General features: G+C 37.7%; 1 protein-coding gene across 2 annotated transcripts in view; it reads left to right on the top strand.

Annotated features, from left to right (window-relative positions):
* Positions 1-21,805, top strand: part of SLC9A9 (solute carrier family 9 member A9) — a 659,022-nt gene that overhangs the window by 118,077 nt on the left and 519,140 nt on the right. For both annotated transcript variants that reach the window (XM_077756733.1, XM_077756732.1), the window contains one exon: positions 13,358-13,560. In XM_077756733.1, coding sequence (XP_077612859.1) covers positions 13,366-13,560 — 195 coding nt within the window. In that variant the 5' untranslated portion in view covers positions 13,358-13,365. The remainder of the gene's footprint in view (positions 1-13,357; positions 13,561-21,805) is intronic.

Raw genomic sequence — 21,805 nt, 5'->3', positions numbered from 1 at the left:
AAAAAGAAAGAAAGAAAATAACAAATGAGTAAACCAGCACACAGAGACATGAAGTGACTTGCTGGAAACCAATAGCAAGCTGAGCTTCTTTAAGCCCAGGACCATAAACCCATATTCTTTTACACATTTAGCTCTAGAAGAGTGGTTATTATTTAATAAATGTCTACTCTGTGCCAGGTAATGGTATCTTGGAAAGTTTACAGAAGAAAGATAGAGACTGAGGTATCTAAGTATAAATATTATTGCTAATGCTCAGGTATCCAGGCAAAATACAATGATCTTCAGTTTCCATATAAGGAAAAAGAAACTCTAAAACTTTGGCTAAGGCTGCACAGAATAATTGGCAAGAACACCACCTTGAAAGCTAGGGATCTCAAGTTTTGACCACAGTTGTCCTCCCACCAAAGTCTGCTGTTGAGACTTTCTCAAATTAGTATCCTGTGATGCTGTCAGGAAAGGGGAAACGAGACAAATAGTTAAGTTTTTCTTTTACCTTAGGCCTCAGAAATGTTATTCTTCATAGCATAAAGCCCAGCATGGGAAATTCAGTGGGAACAATATTGTGAAAGTACATCCATGCCAAGAAGTGGAGTTAAACTGTCCCAGAGAGAGAGTGATGAAGCTGACTTGGAAACACCTGCCCCAAAATTGGGGAAAGCAATGTTGCAAGTCCACACTTAGGCAGGTTTTAAATGTCTGTGGTTGCCAGAATGGGTGGGGGAAATTTCTGTAAGTGCCTTATTCATATGAATCATACAAAATCAGCTTTCATCATATGTTAGTTTAATTGACTTGAATTTTTGGAAGAGACTGAAGGTAGTATCTTTAATTATGCCTCTGGGCTCCCTATGCTATTATGAAACCTGTGTGCATGAGCGTGAGGTGGCTTGGACTTTGACAGAGCTCTAGGACTGTGATAGCACTCATAATGGTGGGAACTATTTGTTGTCTTATACAACAGTGCTCCTCACAGCATCAGCATCACCTGAGAACTTTTTAGAAATGCAAGAATGTGGGACCCAACCCAGACCTACTACTGAGTAGGAAGCTTGAGGCAGAGTCCGGCAGTCTGTGTTTAACAAACCTTCCAGAGACTTCTGATACACTAAAATTTGAGAACTAGGAAAATAAAGTTCCATATGTGGTTCCTAGTTTTGTCTCCTTTACTTTCTTCTCTTTTCTCTTTCTCAATACATTAGTATTCTGTGATGAAAAGGAGGGTTGGGAGAAAATCTTCACTTATTAGAGAGTTCCCCAGCCCCTCTGCTTTTTCACTATTTATATTACTTTATAATGTTTCCTCTTCTGGTTTTATATAAACAAAACCCAAAAATATGCTGTTTTGTGTAAACATTATATAGTAAGAAATAATTTTTTTAGTTGGTATGTGGCTAGTTAGATATCTCTATCTCTATATTTCTTCTGTGAATCTCCTACGATGCTTGCAGGAAAGAGTTTTAGCTATATATAAGCTGGTGGCTGAAATAGTTTCTAGAGAAAAGTTATCTATAATCCTATGTTAGGAACCCCATAGTGTACAGAGAAATGTACAGTGTGTGTATGTGTGTATGTTATGTGCATGTGTGTGTGCCTATGTGCATTATTGGTATACACAAAGATGGAGAAAAATATTGGATACCTTGGGGTGGTAGATGGTTGGGTCTTTCTGTCTGTCATTTCCCATGTGACTCTAACCTGTGAGAAGATAGAGCTTTGAATGAGGCCTCCTTAGGTAGGACAGGTTCTGTCCTTGAAACATCATGAGGTACTCTTACCAGGTACTCTTACTTTTGCCCCAGACCTGTTCCAAAACTCTTACAGGGTTTTTTTCTTCACCAAAGCAAGTTGATAGTGAGCCAGCACAAAGCAATAAATTGTGTCCCTTTTAGCAACACCCACACTTTCCTTTAGTCCTTTGAACTTAGAGGATTGGTGGGAGGGAAGAGAAGGAATGAAATCCCTAAATAATCAGAAGGCATTATATATTTTTACTTTTGGTTCTATACATGATTGATCTCAGTGTAAAACTAAACTGCTAAAAGGAAATGCAAATGGCATTTGATATTCAAACCCATATCATCTCTCCAAATCAGTGTTCTGATAACAATTTGGTAAGACTGAGTGGGGATGAAGTAGGTAGTTATCAAGTAAAAATATAAAAATTGTGGATATGACACTTTAATATGATGAATACTCTCTTGCACACAGTTAAATGGTGTCCACTGATTTGGCTTCCTTAGATATTTGTCATACCCTTTTCCTCTTTATTTCCACATTTTGAATCCCTAGTTCATATTTTTTGAATCTGGGTGACTGAAGTACTATCTTAGATTCCCTGCCTTAAAGAATCTTGCACTGTAAAAAAAAGTACTCATAATGGTAAACGGTACTTTTCCTTGGGCTTAATTTTATTACTGTTATCTTGACATTCCTGTAGTCAAATTCCTTTGCTAAATTTTTCCTCACAGAAATATAGGCAAATTCTGATGTTAACTTCCTCTCCATGTCCCCACCATATCTCAATTTTCATTTCTCTCTTCAGATAAATGTCTCCAAAGCTGTTTCCTCTGCTGGAAACCACAGCAAATCTCTCTCCCAACAAGAAGCTCATATGGGTCTTTCTCAAGACTTTCTTGTCAACTATCTCTCCTTCTTGAACACCCTCTCTTATTTCTCAGCTATGCTACAGCCCCTGATTTCAGTTTCCCTAGTTAGCCTTCCCAAACTGCTTGATATACAGGTTCTTTCTTTTGCCTGGCTCTGCTATTCCCAGTCTGACTTTAACATCAGGTAAGGAGTAACATGGGTATGGAAGTTCCTGGTATCCTATCCAGGCCCCATAATATTCTGAGGAAGACGAGAACTCATTGCTTCTGTCTTTCCCTTAGGATATCAAACCTTTTTCCAAAAAGCTCCCTAGCTAGCTTCTCCCCACTTTTTATTGACTGGAATAGATGCCATTATAGTACCAATTATCAGCAAGGGGAAAGTGAACACCCTTGGAGCTGAAGTACAGGTCAACTTATCCTGAGTATATAGCTGTGGGAGGAGGGGTGGATAGCTGCACAAATCAAGGCTTTTTTGGGAAAAAGGAGGATGGATGCTGGGTTGACAATCAACAGTGTCTGGTACACTAATCAAGTTGATATATAATATTACATAGTTTAAGGATTTATCTTCTTGTTTTAGGAAGGGGCAGTGCCTCATTTATCTAGATTATTCTTGGTGCCATTCAATTCATACAGAATGAAAGAAGTACAAAATTCAGTTCTCCAATCTATATAAAGTAACTACATACCTTTGCTTTAGGTTCCTAAATTCTCTCCAATATCATGTAGCATTTAAATATATACCTTTTGTGGCATATATGGACTCGTCTGACTAGACACATGTATATAGATGGGCTTGTTGCATTGTATGATGCCAGGGGAGCACCACTCCTACAGAAAAAGAATCTGAAGGAAGCCTCCTAGGGTATGCTCCCATGCAGTGTGGTAGTGTGTGTGATAGTGTATAAACACAACCATAGGTCTGATCATAGATTTTAACACTTATTATTTTCAAAACCATTCTGTAATCTGTTCCATTGTACATAAATATAATCATTGTATATGCAAGTAGAGTCCTATCTATCTATGTTCCTCTAAGAAAAGCCCCTTTGGGAAAATGGTTCAGCACCATGGAGAATGATCATCAACAAGATGCAGGGGGATTGCCTATGAAATGCAGGCTTAATATGAGAAGAGACTTATAAAACATTTGTACCTTATTCTTACTGGAAATAAGGATCACAATATTGGGACAAGAGAAAAAGACCCCGTAAGACTAAAATATTTTAATGTTTTATGATCAGGGCCATATTTTATTCATTTTTATAATTCTCTCAAATCTCAGATCAATGCCTTGTGTGTCTGTGCCATGAAAACCGAGGGAGGAAAGGAGGGAGTAGAGTTTTCTCGTATTTTCAATGTGGAGAATGAAGTGAAAGCCAGTCCAGAAAGACAAGGCACATATTTCTAAATGTCTCATTTTGAGTGCCCACGAGCCTCTTTCCTCCCTCCTTCTTCCTTCCTTCCTTCCTTCCTCCTCCTACAAACATCAGTGTGTCAACTGCCTATCAGGCATCTGCTATGGGAGGTATATTGCAAGCTCTGCCAGGACAGGAACATCACAGCATTTGGTGTGATGTTCTCTACATTTTAAGATGCTGGTCACTGACCAATTACATAAACTTGGAGGATTATTTTCTTCTTGACTCAAGGGAGTTTGTGGACTTAGGGAAAGTTGGGTTACAATACTGCCTAAAGTGTAGGTTTTCTAAAGGAAAAAGAGATGAAGAACAGCACAGAGTCTCTGTCGTAAACAGTCTCATTGTCTAGTGGAGGAGACAAAGCCAAGGCCTACAAAGCAATACTGAACAATGTAAGGCTTTATTAAATTGGGCCACAAAGGGTGTGGTTTAAACTGTGAATGCTGCAAGAACCCAAAGACGAGGGAACTCATTGAGCACAGGCTGCATCCGAGCATGGTCCCCCACAGGTGAGACTTGAGATAGAATTTGTAGGACTGTGAGTGCTTTAGGGATGAGGTTTATTGTTCAAACTTCAACCGGGGGCTTGTATGTTGTGAGGGAGAGGTCAGAGTTCCCTGGAGAGCACATATATACTACTTTTGCCTTAGTTGCCCAAATGGCCAGACTTGTAGGGGCAAGGGATGCATCTGGACTAGAGATTTTGCTTGGAGAAGGTGATTCCACCAGCTGGCTAGGGGGCAGAGCTCAGGGAAGTGTCATGCTTGTGAGGATATAACCTGGAACTGGGCTTGTGCAAACATGTGCTGCATGGTATTGCTTTGTTGGGAGAAGATGCCTCTTTTTCTCCTGAGATGGTAAGGTCATGGTTCACAGGCTACCAATGAGAATGGTGGTTTGTGTCCATAAACTGTGACAGCCAGTCTCTTCTTTCCCTCTGTGCACAGGTGGTTGTTGCTTTCTTTATCTTTTGTCTTTGTGGGAATATACAAACAACCTCTTTCATTAACATTTTCTTCCTACCTAGCTATCATACTTTATCTATCACCTGCTTTCAAATAATATTGTGCTGGAAGTGCATTAACATTTCATGTTTGTTTCAACATATAGCTAAAGCACTGAGTGGGCATTTGGCTGTCAGAAGCATTATCAGGCTCTATGGGCAGGTGTCTGGTCTTGGACATTAAGGATTTTTCAGCTGCTACTACAGCAGTAGGTGCATAAATGGGTATATGTGTTTGTTAACTGAGCACACTTTGAGGCTGCAGTGTCCCCACTGGCCTTTACACTGTGTCAAGATGTTGCTTCCTCTTAAGATTTGGGGTTGAGGAGAAGCAGGGCCAGAGCCTTTTGTCAAGTATATTAATTTGGGTCCTCCGAGAAGGAGATGCTGGGAAGAGATTAGTTGTGTGAATGATCTTTTAGGAAAACCTTTTTGAAGGAAAAACAGGGAGGGAGTGTTGGGTTCTGGGATAGCTGCCAGGCCCTGGTGCAGCTGCAGACCCTGTGGAGGGAGGGCAGGGAGGAAGGCTGTATAGGAAAAGGTTTAGGATATGGTATAATTCTTTTTTTATTTAAAAAAAATTTATTTATTTTTGTGAAACAGAGACACAGAGCACTACTGGGGGAGAGGAAGACAGAGAGAGAGAGGGAGCACACTTCATGCTCTGGGCTGTCAGCACAGTGCCTGACCCAGGGCTAGAACCCATGAACCACGAGATCATGACCTGAGCCAAAGTAGGATGCTTACCTGACTGAGCCACCCAGGTGCCCCAGGCTATGGCAGAATTCTTAGAAAGGTTTAGTGAGGTTATGGGGCATCTTTAAGCCATGGTGAACCTTCAGAGGAGCCCCACCTCCCTGTCTTGGTACCCCTACTGAACTCAGTCATTGTCTAGCCACAGTGAATTTTGTCATGGACTCCAGAGCACACTAGCTGAGACCACTGGTTAACCATAGTCCTCAGAGTGGGAGATCTGTCTGAGAGATGCACTGTCATGGGCATTACATCTGGTCACCTCTGGTGGCAAGCATCTTACTCCATTTACTTCAACATGCCTTTTGTTGAAAGTTGGGACAAGAGCTAGTGCAAAAGTTCAGGCAGGGCCATTTAGGTTTTGAGGCCTTGTATGAATTTAACCACAGGGGCTCAGGTACTACATACTCATTATAACAAATAATTGAGTTCCCTGCTTAGGGAAAAACAGTGGACACTTCATGTTTACTTCTTGTTATTGCACTGAAAGCATATTACAAAAAATAATTGGGTCATCTTCTTGGAACTTTAAACAGTATTAATACAGGTTCTCTCTATTCAGGCCACATGCAGTTAGTGTCTTGTGCTTCCCTCATCTATATCCCACTTGAATAGAAAGCAGAGGTCATAGTATCACTGATGGTCCCTGCTGAATAACTTAGAAAATCATTCCTTTCTAGTCACAGAGTGTTGGAAAAGTGATGTTCTTCACAGGCACCCTAAACCACTTACAATGTATATAATGTGTCTTCCCTTCTCTTTCCTGACTTAGTTTTACTGTAATCATTTGACATGGCACAGGAAAGCCTGCCCACTGTTCTATGGTGGATCAAGCATTCATAGTGGTTACATATCCATCACTTATTTTCTCTTGCTAGCAAAGGTTAGGATAGAATATTTCTCACTGTTATGGAGGAGAGGGCCAAATTATGAAACTGGAATAAGGGAAAAATATTCTTGAAAGGAATATGTTTTTATTCTCACCCATCATTCTGTTTAGTTCTCTACACTGTTGTCAAAGTGATAGCTCTTATATAGAAATTTTATTGTTTTACACTCCTGCCTAAAATCTTTCAGTTTTTTCATAGTTTTACATTACAATTGGGTTAAAAATAAAAACTTTTTTTAGCATGACCAAGGAAGTTCTTTATGACTTGGCCCCTGCCTGTGGTCTGCAGTCCTAGGGTTCTCTTGTTCTCTCTCTCTCTCTGTATCTCTATTTCTCATCTCTCTCTCCCTCCATTTATTTTCTTCTTACACCACTACCAAGTCTCTAAATCCACCAGATTTCTTAAGTCCTGTATTTATACATAATTTTCAGTAGGTTATCCTGGTGACAGTTAACACAGAAATACTATGATTTCAGTGACTACACAACAGAAGTTAACTTTTCATTCACATGACAGTTCAATGTAAGTACTCCTGGTTGGCAGATGGCTTTCTCCCTCCTGGGGAGGGACCCAGGCTCCTTCACTCTGGTGACTTTGTCTACCTATTGGGCCTTTGTTTCCATCAGATAGATGGAAAAGAGAAGGGGAAAACTCATCTACCTAATCAAAGCTGTGTTCCAGAAGTGGCACGTAACACTCTTGCTTATATTCTGTTGGTGAGAACCCAACCAGAGACAAGACAGTCAAGAAACACATTCTCCCACTGAGCACCAGCTTTCCCAACAACCATGCTACACATTTGTGAACATAAATCCTAGGGAATTTTTATTCATTCATTCATTCATTCATTTTTAAAATTTAAATCTAGGTTAGTTAACATATAGTGTAATAATGATCCAGGAATAGAATTTGGTGATTCGTCACTTATATATAACACCCAGTGCTCATCCCAGAAAGTATCCTCCTTAATGCCCCTTGCCCACTTAGCCTATCCCCTCACTAACACCCCTCCAGCAACCCTCAGTTTGTTCTCCGTGTTTAGGAGTCTCTTATAGTTTATCTCCCTCCCTGTTTTTGTATTATTTTTGCTTCCCTTCCCTTTTGTTCATCTGTTTTGTATCTTAAATTCCACATTATGAGTGAAGTCATATGATATTTGTCTTTTTTTGATTGACTAATTTTGCTTAGCATAATACCCTTAGCATAATACCCTCTAGTTCTATCCATGTTGTTGCAAATGGCAAGATTGTATTATTTTTTATTCTTTTTGAGTAATATTCCACTATATATATACACCACATCTTTTTTATCCATTCATCAGTCGATGGACATTTGGGCTGTTTCCATACTTTGGCTATTGTTGATAGTGCTGCTATAAACATTGGGGTGCATGTGCCTTTCAAATCAACACTCCTGTATTCTTCGGATAAATACCTAGTAGTGCAATTGCCAGGCTATAAGGTAGTTCTATTTTTAATTTTTTGAGGAACCTCCATACTGTTTTCCAGAGTGGCTGCACCAGTTTGCATTCTCAACAGCAGTGCAAAAGTGTTCTCCTTTGTCTTCATTGTCGCCTATAGTTCATTTTTGCTTTTGTTTCCCTTGCCTCTGAAGACATGTCAAGTAAGAGGTTGCTGCGGCTGAGGTGAAAGAGATTGTTCTATTTTCTCAGGATTTTGATGGCTTCCTGTCTTATGTTTAGGTCTTTCATACATTTTGAGTTTACTTTTGTGTATGGTTTAAGAAACTGGTCCAGGTTCTGCATGTCACTGTCCAGTGTTCCCAACACCATTTCCTGAAGAGGCTGTCATTTATCCTTTGGATATTTTTTCCTGCTTTGTCAAAGATTAGTTGACCATACATTTGTGAGTCCATTCTGGGTTCTCTATTCTGTTCCATTGATATGTGTGCCTATTTCTCTGCCAGTACCATACTGTCTTTTTTTTTTTTTTTTTTAAATTTTTTTTAATGTTTTATTTATTTCTAGGAGAGAGAGAGAGAGAGAGACAGCGTGAGCAGGGAGGGTCAGAGAGAGAGGGAGTCACAGACTGAAACAGGCTCCAGGCTCTGAGCTGGCAGTCAGCACAGAGCCCGACGCGGGGCTCGAACCCACGAACTGCGAGATCATGACCTAAGCGAAAGTCGGACGCTTAACCGACTAAGCCACCCAGGCGCCCCATATACTGTCTTGATGATTACATCTTTGTGATACAGCTTGAAGACCAGGATTGTGATACCTCCAGTTTTGGTCTTCTTTTTCAGTATTCCTTTGGTGATTTCGGGGTCTTTTGTGGTTCCATACAAATTTTAGGATTGTTTGTTCTAGCCCTGTGAAGAATGCTGGTGTTATTTTGATGGAGATTTCATTGAATACGTAGGTTGCTTTGGGCAGTATAGACATTTTAACAATGTTTGTTCTTCCAATCCATGAGCATGGAATGTCTTTCCATTTTTTTGTGTGTCTTCTTCAATTTCTTTCATAAGCTTTCCATAGTTTTCAGTCTATAGATTTTTCAAGCTTTGGTAAGGTTTATTCCTAGATATTTTATGGTTTTTTTGTAATTGTAAATGGGATCAATTTCTTGATTTCCCTTTCCACTGCTTCATGATTGGTGTGTAGAAATGCAGCTGATTCCTGTACACTGATTTTATATCCTACAACTTTGCTGAATTCATGTATTAGTTTTAGCAGCTTTTGGGTGGGGTCTTTTGGATTTTCCACATAAAGTAGTATCATGTTGTCTGCTAAGAGTGAAAGTTTGACTTCCTCCTTGACAGTTTGGATGCTTTTTATTTCTTTGTGTTGTCTGATTGCTGAAGCTAGGACTTCCAACACTATGTTGAATAACAGTGGTGAGAGTGGACATCCTTGTCATGTTCTGACCTTAGGGGGAAAGCTCTCAGATTTTCCCCATTGAGGATGATATTAGTGGTGGGCCTTTTTATATGACTTTTATGATCTTGAGGTATGGTCCTTTTATCCCTGCTTTCCTGAGGGCTTGTATCAAGAAAGGGTATTGTATTTTGTCAAATGCTTTCTCTGCGTCTGTTGAGAAGATCATGAGGTTCTTATGCTTTCTTTTATTAATGCGATGTATCACTTTGATTGATTTATGGATATTGAACCAGCCCTGAATCCCAGGAATAAATCCCACTTGATCATGGTGAATAATTCTTTAAATGTATTGCTGGATATGGTTTTCTAGTATCTTATTGATAATTTTTGCATCCATATTCATCAGGGAAATAGGTCTGTAGTTCTCCTTTTTAAAGTGAGGTCTGTGTCTGGTTTTGGAATCAAGGTAATTCTGGCCTTGTAGACTGAGTTCAGAAATTTTCCCCATTCTGTTTTTTGGAACAACGTCAAAAGAATAAGTGGTAATTCTTTTTAAATTTTTTAAAATCTTTGTTTTTGAGAGTGCGAGAGAGAGACAAAGTACGAGTTGTGAAGGGGCAGAGAGAGAGGAAGACACAGAATCTGAAGCAGACTCCAGGCTCTGAGCTGTCAGCACAGAGCCAGATGTGGGGCTCGAACCCACAAACCATGAGATCATGACCTGAGCCGAAGCTGAACACTTAACCAACTGAGTCTCCGAGGCACCCCTATTATTTGAATTTCTGCAGTGTTAGTTGTGATCTTCTCTTTCATTTGTGATTTTACTTATTTGGGTCCTTTCTCTTCTTGATCAATCTGGCTAGTGGTTTATCAATTCTATTAATTCTTTTGAAGAACCAGCCCCTGGTTTCATTGATCTGTTTAACTGTTGTTGTTGTTGTGTTTTTTAATTTCAGTATCATTGATTTCTGCTCTAATCTTTATTATTTCCCTTCTTCTGCTGGTATTGGGCTTTATTTGCTGTTCTTTTTCCAAGATCTTTTAGATGTAATGTTAGGTTGTGTGTTTGAGACTTTTCTTCCTTCTTTAGGAAGGCCTATATTGCTATATACTGCCCTCTTATGACCTCTTTGCTGCATCGCAGAGGTTTGGGGTTGTTGTGTTTTCATTTTCATTGGCTTCCATGTACTTTTAATTTCCTCTTTAATTTCTTGGTTAACCCATTCATTCTTTAGTAGAATGTCCATTTAATCTCCCAAGTATTCATGGTCTTTCCAAATTTTTTCTTATGATTGATTTCAAGTTTCATAGCATTGTGGTCTGAAAATATGTAAGGTATGATCTCGATATTTTTGTACTTGTTGAGGGCAGTTTTAGTCTGTAGAATGTTCTGTGTGCACTCAAGTAGAATGTGTATTCTGCTGCTTTAAGATGAAATGTTCTGAATATATCTGTTAAGTCCATCTAATCCAGTGTATCATTGAAAACTATTGTTTCCTTGTTGATTTTCTGCTTAGATGATCTGTCCATTGCTGTAAGTGGGGTGTTGAAGTCCCCTACTATTATGGTATTATTATCAATGAGTTTCTTTATGTTTGTGATTAATTTATTTATATGTTTGGTGCTTCCAGTGGATTGGGGGCATAAATATTTACAGTTGTTAGATTGTCTTGGTGGATAGACCTGTTAATTATGACATAATGCCTTTCTTCATCTCTTGTTATAGTCTTTATTTAAAATCTAGTTTGTCTGATATAAGTATGGCTACTCTAGCTTTCTTTTGATGACAGTTAGCATGATAGATGGTTCTCCATCTCACTTTCAATCTTTAGATGTCTTTAGGTCTAAAATGGGTCTCTTGTAAGCAGCTTATATAGATGGGCCTGGTTTTCTTGTTATCCATTCTGATACCCTATGTCTTTTGATTGGAGCGTTTAGTCCATTGACATTTAGAGTGAGTACTGAAAGATATGAACTTATTGCTATTCTGTTCCCTATGGAGTTGGAGTTTCTGGTGATGTTCTTGAGTCCTTTCTAGTCTTTGTTGCTTTTGGTCTTTTTTGTTTTGTTTCATCTTTTCCCCACTCAAAGTGTTCCCCTTACAACTTCTTAGAGAGCTGGTTTTGTGAACAAAAACTCCTTTTTTGTCTGCCTGGGAAACTCTTTATTTCTCCTTCAATTTTGAATGACAGCCTTGCTCCATAAAGAATTCATGGCTGCATATTTTTCTCATTCAGCACATTGATTATATCTTGCCAATTTCTGGGGAACTTTTAGCTAGCTCTCCTTTGTGTACTGCCACCCATATGTGCAACCTGGATCCCAACTTATTCCCTGATTCAGCTTGTCTGGACAAATCTTATATGACCTTTTAAGATTCATCTAAAACTTTGCATCATCTAAGGGGCTTTGGAACATTTTCTTTCTATACTCATATAACACAGAGGGCTTACCAGCTGTCATAGCACATGTCACATTGTATTATGATTGTTTGCTTAAGGGCTTTCATTTTACAAATGAGCTATAAGACTAGGACTGTACTTTTATTTTAAATCTAGAAATGTCTTGTACAAAATATGCACTCAACAAATTATTAATAAGTAAATGAAAGTCTATTGTATGACCAGATTCACAAGAGTTGTAAAACCTCCAATATTTGATGTTTAAGGGTAAATTGTGGATTTATCCTAAAACTCATACATCAGTCCTAATTTTATTTAAATTTTTTTTTTACATTTATTTATTTTTGAGAGACAGAGCACAAGTGGGGGAAGGGCAGAGAGAGGATGAGAAACAGAACCTGAAGCAGGCTCCAGGCTCTGAGCTGTCAGCACAGAGCTGGTTGCAGGGCTCGAACCCACGAACCTGTGAGATCATGACCTGAGCCAAAGTCAGATGCTTAACTGACTGAGCCACCCAGGCACCCCCATCAGTGCTAATTTTGAAGTGAGGGATATAAAGACCTCTGAAGTTTCTTTGCTATTTGTTAATAAATCCATAATATTAGGAAAGTTTACAGTTACCAGATTTAGCATGAGAATCCTAACAGAGTATTTAAACTTAAAAGTCAAGGATTATTACTTGCATTCAACCTTCACTGAAAGGAATGTTATTTGTTACAGATGAACAGAAACTTGATTCAAAGTTGTTTTATTAAAGAATATATTGTGTCACATAATAGAAGTCTAGAAGTAGGGTACCTCCAGAATAGGTTGATCCATTTATTCACTGATGTCATCAGGACCTGAGTTCTATCTGTACCTTGGTCTTACCATTCTCAGTATATTGACTATGTCCTTGGACTGGGTCCCCTCAAGGTCACAAGATATCTTTCAGCAAAAAATGGAGAAATAAATTCTTAGTCATATCCCAAGGGAGAAAACAAGAACACCTCTTTCCCAACCATGGTTTATAAGTGCTTCCTTTTAGTTTGATGAGGCTATTTTAGACGTGCTAAATTGTGGACCAAAAACTTTCTGGGAAATTTTATCTCCTGGCTGATTAGATTACTTGGTATCTTACGGAACAAAGGTTTTCTTGAAGCACTTAGTTAGATTGAAAAAGTGGGTAGCTTTTCCCTTCAATATTTGTGGCTCCATTAGGAAGGGAAAAAAAGGGGGAAATATATGCTGGATATTCAAGCAATAGTGTCTACACTGCAAATATCTTAGTACAATCAATCTATTGAACTGGTATCTATGGAATTGTGAACAGTTTCTAAACCAGGCAATGCATAACCCATTCTCTTTTCACTTTTACAAGTTTAAAATCATATATTTAAAAGCTCCAATAGTGAATATTTTAGATTCAGTTCCTCCAGTGCAATTGTTTATTCTTTATTCTAGGCCTCATAATGGGATTAATCTTACGATATGCTATAGCACCAACTGATATTGAAAGTGGAACTGTGTATGATTGTGGAAAATTGGCCTTTAGTCCATCAACTCTGTTGATTAATATCACTGACCAAGTTTATGAATATAAATACAAGAGAGAAATAAGCCAACATAACATCAATCCTCACCAAGGCAATGCTATCCTTGAAAAGGTAAGGATTCCAGCTGTTCATATATTTTTGTTTTCAAGTGTAAAAATTTGAACCATCATATGTGATACATTAACACACATGTATATGTTCTTTTTAAACAGCATACTATTGGGCCAGTTTAGTTGACTTAGGGGTTAATGCCTTGATATATTCTTATTGTAAGTTTAGTTGTTTGTATTTTTTCCTAGAAGGTGCAAAACAATGGTTTTTAATATAATTGTTTTGTAAAGCACGGATACATAAGATAATAATTCTTCTGACTGTCTGTCATGATACTTGTTTCAAATATTTACACATGTGTTCTAAGTGTCATTGTGTATATTGCCAGCTGGCTACTCAGGTCAAATATCCCTTTAGTCAAAAGGAAAATGGAGGGGAATGAAAAAATTTACACTTGTAAGTCTTGATTTAGGATGACTTGCTTTTGGCTACTAACACAAAACACTGGCCACCTGGCTGTTTATAAATATACTGACACACAGTCAATCTCAAGAGATCTTTACTCTACCAGTTTAGTTAGGAAATCTCAGGTAGAAAAAAGAAAAATTGTAAAGTGATCCATCTTTGTTTGTTTGTTTCAAGTTTTTATTTAAATTCCAGTTGGTTAACATGTAATGTAATATTAGCTTCAGGAATAGAATTCAGTGATTCATCACTTGCATACAGCACCCAGTACTCATAACAATAAATGTCCTCCTTAATTGCCATAACCCATTTAACCCATACCCCCTCCCATCTCGCCTCCAGCAACCTTAAGTTTGTTCTCTGTAGTTAAGAATCTTTTTATGGTTTGCCCCTCTCTCTTTTTTTCCTCATGTTCATCTGTTTCATTTCTTAAATTCCACATATGTGTCAAATCATATGGTATTTGTCTTTTGCTGACTGACTTATTTTACTTAGCTACACCCACATCATTGCAAATGGCAAGATTTCATTCTTTTTCATGACTAATATTCCATTGTATGTATGTGTACCACATCTGCCTTATCCATGCATCAGTCAATGGACAGTTGAGCTCTTCCATAATTTGGTTCTTGTTGACAATTGGGGTACATGTATCCCTTGAAATCAGTATTTTTGCATCCTTGAGGTAAAGACTTAGTAGTACAATTGCTGGATCATAGTGTAGTTCTATTTTTAACTTTTTGATAAAACTCCATACTATTTTCCAGAGTGACTCTATCAGTTTTCATCCCCACCAATAGTGTAAGAGTGTCCCCCTAGTGACCCCTTTTTTAAAAATGGTCTTATTATTGCAAATTTGTGAATTGCCCCAGTTATTGAAAGGAAACTTCCTTCTGTTCTCAGAACTCTGGGTTAGAAAACAGGTTAAGTTTGCCTCTTATACTGCATTATGCATTCTAGATCATTCTTTGAAATAAAGAATAAGTGAATTTATGTTTAACAATACAAGTACATGCCAAGATCCAAGGTCTTTTTTTTAATGTTTTATTTATTTTTAAAAGAAAGAGTGTGAGTGGGGGAGGGGCAGAGAGAGATGGAGACAGAGTCCAAAGCAGGCTCCAGGCTCTGAGCTGTCAGCACAGAGCCTGACATGGGGCTCGAACTCACAAACTGTGAGATCATGACCTGAGTCAAAGTTGGATGCTTAACCCACTGAGCCACCCAGGCACCTTAAGAAACAGGATCTTATGTGACTCATTACAGACCTGAGAGCTTCCTTGATATTCTGGAAGTTTATTTTATCACTTTCATCCATATGGATTTAGTTTTCTTTTAATATATATACATTTGTTTCCATTTTGAGAGATTTGGGGTAGGAAGGGACATACTTGGTCTGTCATTTTTCCTCACTCAAGATGGATAATTTTTAGTGTTCTTTTCTTTTTTTTCCACATTATCGTCCACTAGCACATTTCTAGATTAACTTCCTTCTAGCATTTGGTGAAGGCTCAGGAAGGTCAAACTAATTACATTATTAGCCTAAATCAGACTTAGGAAAGTGAATTGAAGCATGCAAAAAGCAAATTGAATAAAGTATTTCTGAAATAAATAGGAGCAACTTCTAAATCTTCTGCTGTTTTTTTAATTGATTATAATTTTGTATTTTCAGAAGTTCATAGAAGAGTTGAATTTATGCTAATGGTTTTGATGAATATCAAGAATTTATAATATATTTAAAAGGGCAGTACAATAATATAACCTTCCCCTAGATCCACCAACTGTTAACACTCTACCACATGTACTTTATCTAATTTGTTTTGATGAACCATTTGAAAGTAAGTTGTGAGAAAATAGCATTTCATTCCTGAATACTTAAGCATTCATTTCCTTGCAATAAGGTTTTTCTGCATTATGCCATTGTCATACTTGAGAGAATTAACAATAAACTCAATAACATTTAATATAATAGATCTGTATGGGACAAATTTCCCCTGATGTCCCAAAGTGGTTTTTTAAGCTATGTCCTCATCCAGGACATAATTTAAACATAGATTCAGGATATAATCAAGGTTTTTGCCTACATTTTAATCTGGAATAGTCCATCCTGCCTTTTTTACCCCATGACACTGAACTTTTTGCAGTGCCCAAGTCATTTGTACAATGTCCCATGTCCTGGATTTTTTTCTGGTTTTCTTAGTAGATTTGGATTATTATTTTTTGCTTATTTTATGTTTTCAAATATTTATTTAAATTTTAGTTAGTTAACATATAGTGTAATATTGGTTTTAGGAGCAGAATTCAGTGATTCATCACTTACATGTAATACCCAGTGCTCATCATAGGAAGTGCTGTCCTTAATACCCATCACCCATTTAGCCCCTTCCCCCACCCATCTCCCTCCATCAACCTTCAGTTTGCTGTCTATTGTTAAGAGTCTCTTATGGTTTGCTTCTCTCTCTCTCTCTCGTCTTTCTCCCTTCCCGTATGTTCATCTGTTTTGTTTCTTAAATTCTACCTATGAGTGAAATAATATGGTTTTTGTCTTTCTCTGACTGACTTATTTCTCTTAGCATTAAAACTCTATCCACATTGTTGCAAATGACAATATTTCATTTCTTTTGATGGCTGAATAATATTGCATTATATGTATGTGTGTGTGTGTGTGTGTGTGTGTGTGTGTGTGTATGTATGTATTTATATATATACCCCATCTTCTTTATCCATTCATCAGTGGAGAGACATTTGGGCCCTTTCCATAATTTGGCTATTATTGATAATGGTGCTGTAAACATCATGGTACATGTACCCCTTTGATTCTGTAATTTTGTATCCTTTGGGTAAATACCTAGTACTGCAGTTGCTGGATCATTAAATAGTTATATTTTTTCCTTTTGAGGAACCGCTATGCTGTTTTCCAGAGTGGCTGCACCAGTTTGCATTCCCACTAATAGTATAGGAGGTTCTCCTTTCTCAGCATCTTCCCCGACACCTGTTGTTTCTTGTTGTTAATTTTAGCAATTCCGAAAGGGATGAAGTGGTATCTCATTGTGGTTTTGATTTACATTTCCCTAATGATGAGTGATATTGAGCATCTTTTCATGTGTCTGTTAACCATATGTATGTCTTCTTTGGAAAAATGCCTATTCATGTCTTCTGCCCATTTCTTCACTGGATTATTTAATTTTGTGGGTTGAGTTTGATAAGCTCTTTATAGATTTTGGATACTAACCGTTTATCCAATATATCATTTGCAGATATCTTTTCCAATTCCATAGGCTGCCTTTTAGTTTTGTTGATTGTTCCCTTTGCTGTGCAGAAACTTTTTATGTTGTTAAAGTCCCAGTAGTTCATTTTTGTTGTTGTTTCCCTTATCTCCAGACATGTGTCTAGTAAGAAGTTGCTATGGCCAGGTCAAAGAGGTTGTTGCCTATTTTCTCCTCTAGGATTTTGATAGTTCCCTGTCTTACAATTAAGGCTTTCATACATTTTGGATTTACTTATGTGAATGGTATAAGAAAGTGATCTTCTGTGTGTTGCTGTTCAGTTTTCCCAACACCATTTGCTGAAGAGACTGTCTTTTTGTCATTGGATATTCTTTTTTGCTTTCTTAAAGATGAATTGACCATATAGTTATGTGTCCATTTCTGGATACTCTGTTCTGTTCCATTGATCTATGTGTCTGTTTCTGTGCCAGTACCATACTGTCTTGATCAGTACAGCTTTGTAATAATAGTGTGAAGTCCAGAATTATGATGCTTCTCACTTTGATTTTTGTTTTCAGGATTGCTTTGGCTATTTGGGGTCTTTTGTGGTTCCATACAAGTTTTAGGATTGTTTGTTCTAGCTCTGTGAAAATTCTGGTGGCATTTTGGTAGAAATTGCATGAAATGTGTTGATTGCTTTAAGTAATATAGACATTTTAACAATGTTTGTTCTTCCAATCTATGAGTATAGAATGCTTTTCCATTTCTTTGTGTCTTCTTCAATATCTTTCACAAGTGTTCTTTAGTTTTCAGAATACAGATCTTTTACCTCTAGGTTTAATCCTAGGTATCTTATGGTTTTTGATGCAATTTTAAACGGAACCAATTCCTTGATTTTTTTTTTTCTACTGCCTCATTATTGGTATATAGAGATGCAACAGCTTTCTGTATGTTGATTTTATATCCTGAGACTTTGATGAATTCATGTATTAGTTCTAGAAATTTTTTACTGGAGTCTTTCAGGTATTCTACACAGAGTATCATGTTGCAAATAGTGAAAGTTTGACTTCTTCCTTGCCTATTGGATGCCTTTTATTTCTTTTTGTTCTTTGATTGCTAAGGCTAAGACTTCCAGTTCTATGTTGAATAGTAAGAGTAAGAGTGGATATCCCTGTCTTGTACTCAAGTAGAGGAAAAGCTCTCAATTTCCCCCACTGAGGACAATATTACCTGTGGGTCTTTTGTATATGGCATCAATGATGTTGAGGTACGGGGGCGCCTGGGTGGCTCAGTCGGTTAAGCATCTGGTTTCAGCTCAGGTCATGATCTAGCAGTTTCTGGGTTCGAGCCCTGCGTCGGGCTCTGTGCTGACAGCTAACTCAGAACCTGGAGCCTATTTCATATTCTGTATCTCCCTCTCTTTCTGACCCTCCCCTGCTCACGCTGTCTCTCTCTCTCTCTCAGAAATAAATAAAACATTAAAAAAACGATGTTGAGGTATGTTCCATGTATCCCTACTTTGTTGAGTATTTTTATCAAGAATGAATGCTCTATTTTATCAAATACTTTTTCTGTATATATTGACAGGAGCATATAGTTCTTATCCTTTCTTTTATTAATGTGGCATACCACATAGATTGATTTGTGAATATTGAACCAGCCCTGCAGCCCAGGAATAAATCCCACTTGATCATGGTGAACAATTCTTTGACTGTATTATTGAATTGGATTTGCTAGTATCTTGTTGAGAATATTTATATCCATTTTCATCAGAGATACTGGCCTATCATTCTCTTTTTGAATGGAGTCTTTCCCTGGTTTTTCAATCAGGATAATGTTGGATTTGTAGAATGAGTTTGGAGGTTTTCCTTCCATTTCTGTTTTTTGCAACAGTTTGAGAAGAATAGATAATCACTCTTCTTTAAATGTTCAGTAGAATTCCCTGGGAAGCCATCTGGCCCTAGACTTTTGTTGAGAGATTTTTGATTACTGATTCAATTTCTTTGGAGTATGAGTCTGTTTAAATTTTCTGTATCTTCCTGTTTCAGTTTTGGTAGTTTGTATGTTTCTAGAAATTTATCCCTTTATTGTAGATTGCCAGTTTGTTGACATATTTTCTTAATAATACTCTATTATAATAGTTTGTATTTCTGTAGTATTGGTTGTGATCTCTCCCCTTTCATTCATGATTTTATTTGGTTCTTTTATCTTTTCTTTTTGATAAGCCTGGCTAGGGGTTTATCAATTTTATTAATTCTTTCAAAGAACCAGCTCTTAGTTTAGTTGATTTGTTCTACTTGGTTTTGTTTGTTTGTTTGTTTCTGTATCATTTATTTCTGCCTTAATCTTTATTATTTCTCCTGAGGTCACAATCTCACAGTTTGTGAGTTCAAACCCATGTTGGGCTCTCTGGTGTCAGCATATAACCTGCTTCAGATCCTCTCTCCCCCCTCTCTTTTCTCTTACCCCACTCACATTCTCTCAAAAATAAATATTTAAGAAGAAAGAGAGAGAGAGAGAAAGAGAGAACAAGAAAGTAAGTAAGTAAGTAAGTTTGGGAGCACCTGGGTGGCTCAGTCAGTTAAGCATCTGACTCTTGATTTTGACTCTGGTCATGATCTTGCAGTTTGTGGAATCAAGCCCCACATTGGTCTCCATGTTCTGACAGCACGGAGCCTGCTTGGTATTCTCTCACTCCTTTTTTCTCTATCTTCCCCCGCTCATGCTGCACTCTCTCTCTTTCTGAAAATAAATTTAAAAACTTAAAAAAATATAAAATCTAGTTTATCTGATAGAAGTATGGCTACTCCGATTTTCTTTTCATGTCCATTAGCATGATGTATAGTTCTTTATCCCCTCACTTTCAATCTGCAGGTGTCTCATATACATGAGTTTTTGTTTTTGTTTTTTTAAATCCATTCTGATACCCCATGTTTTTTGATTGGAACATTTAGTCCATTTACATTCAGAGTGATTATTGATAGATATGAATTTAAAGCCATTGTATTAGCTGTACTGTTGGTGTTTCTGATGATGTTCTCTGTTCTTTTTAGTCTTCATTGCTTTTGGTCTTTTTTTCTGACTTGAAGAGTCCCCTTTAATATTTAATATTCCTTGCAGGGCTTGTTTAGTGATCATGAACTTCTTTAGTTTTTGTGTTTCTGGGAAACTCTTCATCTCTCCTCCTGTTCTGATTGATGACCTTGCCAGATAGAGTATTTTTGACTGCATATTTTTCCCATTTGGCACAATGAATACGTCATTTCACTCCCTTATGGCCTGCCAAGTTTCTATGGACAGATCTGCTGTGAACCTGATTTGTCTTCCCTTGTTAGTTATGGATTTTTTTTTCCCTTGTTGCTTTCAGGAGTTTTTCCTGGTTTGTATTTTGTGAATTTGACTATGATATATTTTAGTATGGGCTGGCTTTTGCTGAATGTGATAGTTCTCTATTCCTCTTGGATTTTGATATTTGTGTCATTCTCCAGATTAGGGAAGTCTTCAGCTATAATTAGTTCAAATAAACTTTCTGTCCCTTTCTCCTTTTCTTCTTATGGAACTCCTATGATATGAATGTTATTACACTTTATGGAATTACTGAGTTCCCTAAATCTACATGTGTGACTCAATACTTTCAGCTTCTTTATTTTACATAATTTTATCTTCTATATCACTAATTCATTTCTTTGCTTCATCCATCCTTGTTGTCTTGGCATCCAGTTGGTTTTGCATCTGTTAGAGCATTTTTTTTTTTTTTAAATTTTGGCCTGTCTAGTTTTTAGTTCTTTTATCTCTGAGGGAAGAGATTCTTTGGTGTCTTCTTTGCTTTTCTCAAGCCCAGCTACTATCGTAATGATTGTTGTTTTAAGTTCTGCTTCAGGCATATTATTTATATCCATTTTGCTTAAATCCCTGGCTGTTACTTCTTCCTGCTCTTTCTTTTGTGGTGAATTTCTCATCTTGTCATTTTTGTCTAGGTCACTGTTTGTGTGTGTGTCTATGTGTCTGTATGTGTGATTGTTAGGAAAGCCTGTTATATTCCTGTTCCAGAGAGTAATGGCTATATTAAGAAGAGATTCTATATTGTCTTGGGCCTAGTGCTTCAAGAAGTGTTTCATCAGAGTGTGCACTCTGCTGTTGTATTTTGGTTACTCCTTCCCTCAAGTCAGTCCTCTGTAGAATTTCTCCTTGCCTTCCGTGGGGGTGTTTGGACCTTGTCTATTATGTGGCAAATTTTAACTAGGTGTGTTTTGGTCTGCTTGTTGAAAAACACTAGATCCTATTTCCTCTAGAGTGAAGTTTTGCAGCACTCTGGACTGTAGACTTGGTTCATGAGGAGTTTGTGCTGGTCTTCTGGGCTGCTGTGCTTGTTCTAAGGCTGACTTGTCCTAGTGGAGATGCATCTACAGGGCACAGGAGTATGGGGCTTGGTGTAAGAGTCTCCAGCTTCCACTGGGGGACATTGTATTCCTCACTGAAGTCCTTAGTGCTGATGGGCTGAGGGGAAAATGGCATCACCTCACTCTCTCGTCCCCAAAGTGGGGAGTTCTCACTTGCCACTCTTCAGGAAGCCCTCACCGAAGAGTAAACAGTCTTCCCTCTTGTGTCCCCAGTTTCTATCAGATTCCTGCCTTCAG

The sequence above is a fragment of the Crocuta crocuta genome, unplaced genomic scaffold (assembly GCF_008692635.1).
Source record: "Crocuta crocuta isolate KB4526 unplaced genomic scaffold, BGI_CrCroc_1.0 scaffold337, whole genome shotgun sequence".
NCBI lineage: Eukaryota > Metazoa > Chordata > Mammalia > Carnivora > Hyaenidae > Crocuta > Crocuta crocuta.
Note: the sequence above shows the minus strand (reverse complement) of the source record. Positions and strands in the feature narration are given on the sequence as shown.